General features: G+C 33.9%; 1 protein-coding gene across 1 annotated transcript in view; it reads left to right on the top strand.

Annotated features, from left to right (window-relative positions):
* Positions 1 to 401: 401 nt before the first annotated feature.
* Positions 402 to 8,901, top strand: part of LOC106466188 (four and a half LIM domains protein 2-like) — a 20,439-nt gene continuing 11,939 nt past the window's right edge. Inside the window, exons 1-2 of the mRNA XM_013926430.2 lie at positions 402 to 823; positions 4,351 to 4,551. Of these exons, the coding sequence (XP_013781884.1) occupies positions 689 to 823; positions 4,351 to 4,551 (336 nt within the window). The 5' untranslated portion in view covers positions 402 to 688. The remainder of the gene's footprint in view (positions 824 to 4,350; positions 4,552 to 8,901) is intronic.

The raw sequence follows: 8,901 nt of genomic DNA, 5'->3' as shown, positions 1-8,901 counted from the left end.
GCACGTGGAAGTGTTAAGTAGATAAAACGAAAAAAACTACAACAAACAAACAAACCTGCCTATTATGGAAAGATATATATATATATCGTATACATATACATTTATTCAAATTTGACTTATTGTTTACTAAAATAGTTAGAGACATCACATCAAAGTTTATAAAACTACCACCCCAGCTGGTTTCAAGAGCTTGGCATCTTAGAATGCTGGTGTGTGGAAGAAACAGCGTTGGATAGAAGGCGGCTACGTCCTTATTTGGACCCCTTGTAACAGCATGAAAATCTAACTCTTAGAGGGTGGGCAAGTTCCCAGGCATTTGCACACGACACGATTTGGTTATTCTCGTATTCTTGTAGCTTGAAACTACAAGAATCACTACTGAATAAGAAAGAGGGAAATTGTAAAAACATGTGCATGTGATCCTCGTAAGTAGATCCACTGGCGGGTCAAATGACGTCATGTTTAAGTAAACCGCTATCATTCTTCCAAGATCGGCGCGAAATATAAAATTTCTTAGTCCGAATGACAAGCTCTCCTCCCCCATATACTAAATTAACGAATCCAGGATGGGCTCAGCGGTAAGATAACGGAGAGAAGACGTGTGTCTCCTGGTTGAAGGTGGCATTTGTGTAGTTTAACCAGTCCGTTGTGGCACAACCAGCTACCTTATTTTTATTTCTTGCCGACCATGTCTGAAGACTACACTGTTACCGAAGTTCGAAAGACGAAGAAAACAAAAAAGAAGACAAAAATTAGCTATGAAGTGGACACGGACGAGAGGACTTCTGATGGACTGCAATTTCAGGATGAATCTAGAAATGAGGTAGAAATTAATTACCTATCTAGGATACATGGTTTTTTTTTCGTTTTCCACTTGTAAATGTTTTGAAGGCAGCGTGAGCGTACAGAGTTGGGCCAAAATTTTAATGTTTTGGTGCAGTTTTATACACATATATATGTATTTATCACTCTAGGCGCATGCTATATGTCTCTCTGAGATTTTTTCCTCTAAATAATTATCATTCATCTGATAAATATTTAATATCAGACTTTTTATTGTGAAGTGTCAATTTAGCTAAGTTAGCATCAATACTCTTTAAGTTCAGGTTAAAGACGCTTTATTAATATTCGATTTACAACATTAAATGCTTGTAGTTTGAACAAGGAGAAAAATAATTTTAACATCTTGAGTGCTGTAGCAACTGTTATATTTCAGTTAATTTCCGTACAATTGTTCCGGTAATTTTTTTTTTTTGACAAACTTATATTAATCCAATTCCCTGATGTTCTAAGTAGAAAAGACGTCAGAATTTCCGTTAGCCCACTGTTTACTCTCCGGTGAGAACGAGGACTCATATCGTTAAAATGTGAGGTTCGACACCTGTGGTTGATACGACGTAGATAGCCTAATGTGCAGCTTTAGGTTTAAACAAACAAATAACCTACCAATTTTCGGCAGCCAAAAAAATCTGTGATATTTCTTTTAGGCTTTAGCTGTCATTAGTTCGTTGACAAGAGTTGTTACTATTTCTGTCAATTTTATTTAGGATGTTGGCCAAACAAACGTCAGACAGATGAAATATTAAGTAAAGCACGTGCTTTATCTACAGTTATTAACACAGTTTTTCTGTGAGCATGTATACTTTGATAAAAACTACGAATATTGATCGAAAATAATGAGCCAGTCTTTGATGTCAACTTATGAGTATATCGCGTTTGTGTTTGTCTTTGAAATGTAATGGCATTGCTATAAAATAATGATAATCTAACCCCCGTAAAGTAGGCTTCGTCGCCCGAAACGTTACTGAAAAAAAAAACAGACAAAAGGGGAACGGGTTTACAGGATGCCAGTGTGACTCTTTAAAAGTTTACTTTTCTTATTGAATAATTTAAATGAAATAATCTAAATTTTTAGAGTGGAGTGGAAATAAATACATAAATAAAAATTTAAATTATTTTACTTGAAAATTAGAAGATCATATATTTTTACGACAAATTAATATATATATATATATATTATAAGATATAACAATGAACTGGGCCTTACTACTTTAGAACAATGGGATTTTAAAGCATATAAATATGAAAGTGATTTTTTGCACCTTTGTTTCTAGAATGTTAACGTAGGCTGACGATGTATCCTCAGACGCGTTTTCCATATATTGAAAATTGTCAAGAATGAGGGCGGTTACTTATGACATGCTGCTATGTGTGTTTTTTGTTTTTCCTTTAGCGCAGTGAATGGAATCCCATATTTGTAGTGCTGCAACTTCGTAAACTTGCCGCGGTTTTTCTTGGGTTTCATTAGTAGTTGATTTGAATTTGTGTTATGGAAGCCTTTAAAAGCCACGTTCATCACGCAATAATATCAATTCAAGAAATTATTTCCGTAAAAATGATCATTCTGTTGCAATTAGGCCTAGCATTCGAAAGTTCCAAACACAATCAAATTAAAGGTATTGAAAATATCCTTTACATTAGACATTGTTGAATCACGTGACCTTCAACAATACCTATTTAAAGATTATCAATATTTGTTATTGTTGTAACTTTGACCACCGTTAATTCAATGATGTTTATCTTTGGTGTAAGCTCGAACCCTTATCTACTATTAACTGTAAAACTAATGTCATTACCTGAATTTTTCCTGCCCAACTAATACTACAAAACTAAAAATTTTCGTCCTCACCTACTACCACCAAAATAAATTTTCTTTCTCATTTAGTACCATCATAATCAACCTGGTCCTCCTTACCTTAAAACCACCGAAATTAAACTTTCCTCCTTAATTAGTACCAATAAAATATAGTTTTACATCTTCACTTAGTACCATCAAAATCAACCTGTTCCTCCTTACCTTAAAACTATCAAAATTAAACTTACCCCTTAATTAGTATCACTAAAATTTAATTTTTCATCCTCACTTAATACCATCAAAATGAAAATTTCTTCTTAATTTAATACCAGTAGAATTAAGCTTCCCTCCTCATCCAATACCACCAAACTTTTCGCCTCATTTATTACCACCAAAATCAAACTTTTCCTCCTCACCTAGTACTATAAAAATCAAACTCTCCTCATTTAGTACCATTATAATTAAACTTTCCTTCTCACTTAGTATCACTAAATTATAATTTCCTCCTAATTTAGTAGCACCAAAATGAGCCCGTCCCTCCCAACCTTAAAACCACCAAAAATACATTTTCCTCATTACCTAAAAACCACCAAAATTAAACTGCTCTCCTAACTTAGAATCAATAAAATATCAATTTCCTCCTAATTTAATGAAACTTTCCCTCCTCACCTAACACTACCAAAATTAAACTTTCCTCCTCATTTAGTACCACCAAAATGAAATTTTCCCTTCTCACGTAACACTATCAAAATTAATCTTTCCTCTTCATTTAGTACCACCAAAATGAAACTTTCTCTCCTCACCTAAAACTATCAAAATTAAATTTTCCTCCTCATTTAGTACCACCAAAATTATACTTTCTTCCTCAATTAATACCACCAAAATTAAACACACGTTTTTGTTTAGTACCACCAAAATCAAACTTTTCCTTCCTCTCCTTACATTTCGAAAATTGAATTTTCCCTTCTCATCTGGTACCAACAAAATAAAATTATCTTTCTCTTTCAGTACCTCCAAAATTAAGTTTCCCTCCTCACCTAGTATCACATGAATAAAACGTTTTATTCGTGTATTACCATCAAAATCAAACTTTCCCTCCTTACTTAACACTACTAAAATTAAACTTTCCCTCCTCATTTAGTACCACCAAAATGAAACTTTTGATCCTCAGTTAGTACCATTAAAATCAAACATACCTTCTCATTTAGTGTCATCATAATCAAACTTTCCCTCCTCCCCCAACATTTCCAAAATTAGACTTTCCTTTCTCACCAATACCACCAAAATAAAAATTTTCTTCCTCACTTAGTACCACCAAAATTAAACTTCCCCTCTTCACCTGGTACTCTTCCCCAAAACTTTTCTTCCTCATGTATTACCACGAAAATCAAACTTTCCTTCCTCACCCAGTACCAAAATAAAACCCTCTTTCTCATTTACTACCAACAAAAAATTAACTGATCCCTCCTTACCTAATATCACCTAACCCAAAATAATCTGTTTTTTAATAGATAAATAGATAAATATTCAAAACATTCATAACACGGAAGAAATAAACAGAAAAAGTTAAAATAACATACTTTGAAGACCTAAAACCATCTAGACTCTGTAAAGTATATTTATCAATACAAGTTCGAACATTTTGGATACTGTTGTACAATACTGTCCTATGACCGGTCATATTATGTTAATACTCTTTTACTACTTCTTCATAGATTGTTTATGCGGACGATTTCACAAAATCTGCGCCTAAGGAACTCACAGCTGGTCATTTCTGCTGCTGGCAGTGCGACGATTCCTTGACTGGTCAACGCTACGTTCTGAGAGATGACCACCCCTACTGTGTGCGCTGCTACGAACAAGTCTTTGCTAACTCTTGTGAGGACTGCAGCAAGATTATTGGTATAGACTCTAAGGTAAAAAACAACTATGTCAAAAGCTACAAGTGCAGGAAATTGTAGAATTTAAAATATGTTTACTTTTATGAACAGGACAATATAGAGCGAAGTGTTTGTGTGTCCAATAACATCACATTTTAAAGACTAGATATGTTTACTTTTTTGAACAGGACAATATAGAGCGAAGTGTTTGTGTGTCCAATAACATCACATTTTAAAGACAAGATATGTTTACTTTTTTGAACAGGACAATATAGAGCGAAGTGTTTGTGTGTCCAATAACATCACATTTTAAAGACTAGAATTTTGTTCATTTTGAAAGATCACTAACTTTGGTTACACAATTGAGGATTTACTATGAAACTTTGTTATTTTTATCTATTTTATTTATTTTAACACAGTTAATTCCTTCTATATTTGTTCATAATGTGAAAAGAATTACAGCTTCACTAATAGTATTTAATGTAGAACACAATAGTCTATCGAATGGCAAAAAAGTCTTTATATCGAAATAATTGGACATACAGACTTCTAAAATAACTGATAACGTTAGGTTTTCCAGAGCAGCTGAGAATAACGAACTTATGGAGTACCAATAGCTTTTCATTGCTTAGCAGCTGAGTATAATGCGCATAAAAAATACCAATAGATCTTTACTGCAAAGCAAGTAAATATAATCGGCCCTTAGAGTACAAATAGCTTTTCAACTAAAATCAATTCTGTATAATGGACTTATGAATTACATTAGTTTGTACTATGAGACAACTAGGTATAATTAGCTTATTTCTACTGTAAAGCGGTTGATAATATTAGGCTTATGAAGTATCCGAGTTTTCATTGTAAAGCTGTTCAGCATAATGTGCTTATGAAGTACTCACAGTTCCTGCTGTAAAACGGCTGAACACCGGCTTAAATCAGCTCATTAAGTACAAAATTTTCACTACAGAACAACTGAATAAAGTATGCTTATGAAGCACCGATTACAATGGTTTTTCGAGTACCAGTAGTTTTTTTTGGGGGGGGGTAGTTTTTTTTGGGGGGGTAGTTTTTCCTGGAGTACAATGGCTTGCGGCTTGAATATTTGTTTTAAATGTAAATCGGAAAATAGTTTAACCTTACACAATATTTTATTGGCAAAGATGACCACTAAAACAAACAAACAAACAAACAAAAAACGATATATATTTTATTTCCTCGGAAATGATAGAATTTGAAGAAAATAAAAAGTAGGTAAACTTGTCAACCATGTACTTATAAGTTTATTGCTACTTTCGATTCTCTTCTTTCAGAGTTGTAAGTGTGCAAAGTGATGTAGTTATTTCAACTGCATCTCATCAAGAAAAAGCTATGACCAAAATTGTCCTTTGAGATTTATGTTTTAAACTAATAAAATTATGATACCAGCTGAACACAAGTTATACTGTGAGACGTGTTAGTACTTCATAATTATAATACTTATAATAACCCATTTTGAAAATAATAGTTTAACTGATTAAAACAGTCTTTCTGTAGTAAACTAAACCGGTTTAAATTCTTTTTTTGCTATAAATTTAACTCTATCCGCGTCTTGTTTGTTCTTATTCTAAACTGGCAGCACCTAGCCTTGTTTTTGGACAGGTTTGAGATAGGTCTCAAAAGGATGCATTTAACAGTCTCTATATTTATAAGTGTCATAAGATACAGCCCCCTCTCCCCCTGGTGTAAAGTGACAGAAACAAAACGGTCTAACGCGAAGTCGACTCCTAAAGCGTGCTAAAACGTGCGTTCTGCTTCAAGCACGCGCAAAGGTGGAGCTCCTAAATTTGGGGTCGTAAAGTAACGTATACGCTAAAAATACTAGACTGAAAGCTCCTTATAATAGAACAGCATAGATTTTCTAACCCTTTTACGTGTTTATTTGTGGAGGTAAGAACGTCGTCCTTTACTCCGGATTTCTCTAGCACATCGAAATTATTGTTTTAAAAAATTAAACTTTTTTACTAAAGACAGACAATGCACGCGCCACGTGAATGCAGCGATATATAAAATCGAAAAAGTAACGTGATATCTAAGTTCTGCTTTCGGTAGTGTATGTTTACAACAAATCAATGTGATACAGATTCTGGCCTGTTTATCTTTTGTTTTCCTTGGCACAGAAGCCGACAGCTTCTATTCACCATAAATAGAATTACAATGATAACAATGCATATATACAAGGCCACTTCGAGCATGAAACATTATCTACGGGATGGCTGTGTTTTTATTTAAAGCTAAATTATGAATACAGTTTCTTAATTTATCTAAAATAAAATATCGGATTACAGTCTTGCCAAATCCTGTTAAAGTGTGGGCGGTAAGTTTCTGACAAACAGTGTTCTTAATGTAGCTACGTGTCCTGTCAAGCTCTTTCACTCTGATAGCAGTGTTCCTAAAGTAAAGAACAGTTCTGTCAAGCTCTTTCACTCTGATAGCAGTGTTCCTAAAGTAAAGAACAGTCCTGTCAAACACTTTCATTCTGATAGCAGTGTTCATACAGTAACTGATAGTCCTGTCAAGCACTTTCACTCTGATAGCAGTGTTCCTAAAGTAAAGTACAGTCCCTCTTTGTCAAGCACTTTCATTGTAATAGCAATGTTCCTACACTTGATATGTGTCCTATCAAGCACTTCTCTCTGATAGCAGTGTTCCTACAGTAACTGATAGTCCTGTCAAACACTAGTCCTGATAGTAGTGATCAAGCACTTTCGTTCTGATAGGAATGTTCCTTCAGCAACTAATATTACTATCAAACGTTTTCATTCTGATAGTAGTGCTTTTATAGTATAGTTACTTGTCATGTCAAGCACTTTCATTCTGATAAGTGTTCTTGTTGTAGCTCTGTCAAACACTAATGTCAGTGTTCCCATTGTTTTTCTGGTTACAGTCCTTCCTGCACTAACTTGTAGTCCTATCAGTGACTTCTGATGCGTTAGCAATCTTTCATATTGTACATGAAAACATACTAGCCTTTTATTTACCAGAGGAGAGGATGGAGAATCTTTCTTTGAAATATTCCTCATGCCGTATTCCATGGGTTAATGTGGATAAAACGTTAGAAGTATACGAAATGTGTTGAACTTGAATCTGGACAGGTTGACCTTTGAACTCATTTGCATCGTTTTCAACCTTACTTTTGTCATTATTATTTTCATACAGAGTAAGATGACAATATTTTTTTTCTATATATTATTTTCTATTTTTAGCATTATCCTTCCACATTATTGGACATTTTGTTTTAAGACAAACAGTCCACTCACTAAAGTCAACAGTATCTCAAAAGTCCTTTTTATAAGCGCCATTACAGCATTCTCTGTCAACAGTGTGTCAGGTTTCAGCCCGTCACATAACACTAAAGTTTATTTGCAAGTTCAGCACAAGAAGACACGTGCCATCGGTATATCCGACAAACTTTTAAGCGTTTTATCCCAAAATACTCGCTTCGTGTTTTTATGTGTATCGTTCCATACCAGTCGAAGGAGTAGAAGCAGGGTTGTTCAGTTTTTGTCTAAAAATAGCTCTGCCTGTTCGTAGTAAGTTATTACTTGAGGACGAATATTTTGAAGTATTAACTTAGCTGAATTTTTAGTTAAAGCTAAAGTATCTGATGTCTCGACTTGAAATGACTCTCTAAAAACTTTTTGTTTCAATTTCTAACTCACTATAGTGGTTAATACACATGAATAAACGTTATACAACTCTCTATAAAATGTTCATGTTCGAAGGAAAAACATGCGTACAAAATACACCTTCCCTGAAGTAACATAATAAAACACCATTCCTGAATCTACATAATAGAACACCATTCCTGAATCTACATGATAAAACACCATTCCTGAATCTACATGATAAAGCACCATTCCTGAATCTACATAATAAAACACCATTCCTGAACCTACATAATAAAACACCATTCCTGGATCTACATAATAAAACACCCTTCCTGAATCTACATAATAATACACCTTCCTCGAAGTAACATAATAAAAACACCATTCCTGAATCTACATAATAAAACACCATTCCTGAATCTACATAATAAAGCACCATTCCTGAATCTACATGATAAAGCACCATTCCTGAATCTACATAATAAAACACCATTCCTGAATCTACATGATAAAACACCATTCCTGAATCTACATGATAAAACACCATTCCTGAATCTACATGATAAAACACCATTCCTGAATCTACATAATAAAACACCATTCCTGAATCTACATGATAAAGCACCATTCCTGAATCTACATGATAAAACACCATTCCTGAATCTACATAATAAAACACCATTCCTGAATCTACATGATAAAACACCATTCCTGAATCTACATAATAAAACACCATTCCTGA

The sequence above is a fragment of the Limulus polyphemus genome, unplaced genomic scaffold (genome assembly GCF_000517525.1).
Source record: "Limulus polyphemus unplaced genomic scaffold, Limulus_polyphemus-2.1.2 Scaffold2181, whole genome shotgun sequence".
Taxonomy (NCBI): domain Eukaryota; kingdom Metazoa; phylum Arthropoda; class Merostomata; order Xiphosura; family Limulidae; genus Limulus; species Limulus polyphemus.
The sequence above is the reverse complement of the archived record's forward strand: the minus strand, read 5'-3'. Positions and strand labels throughout refer to the sequence as shown.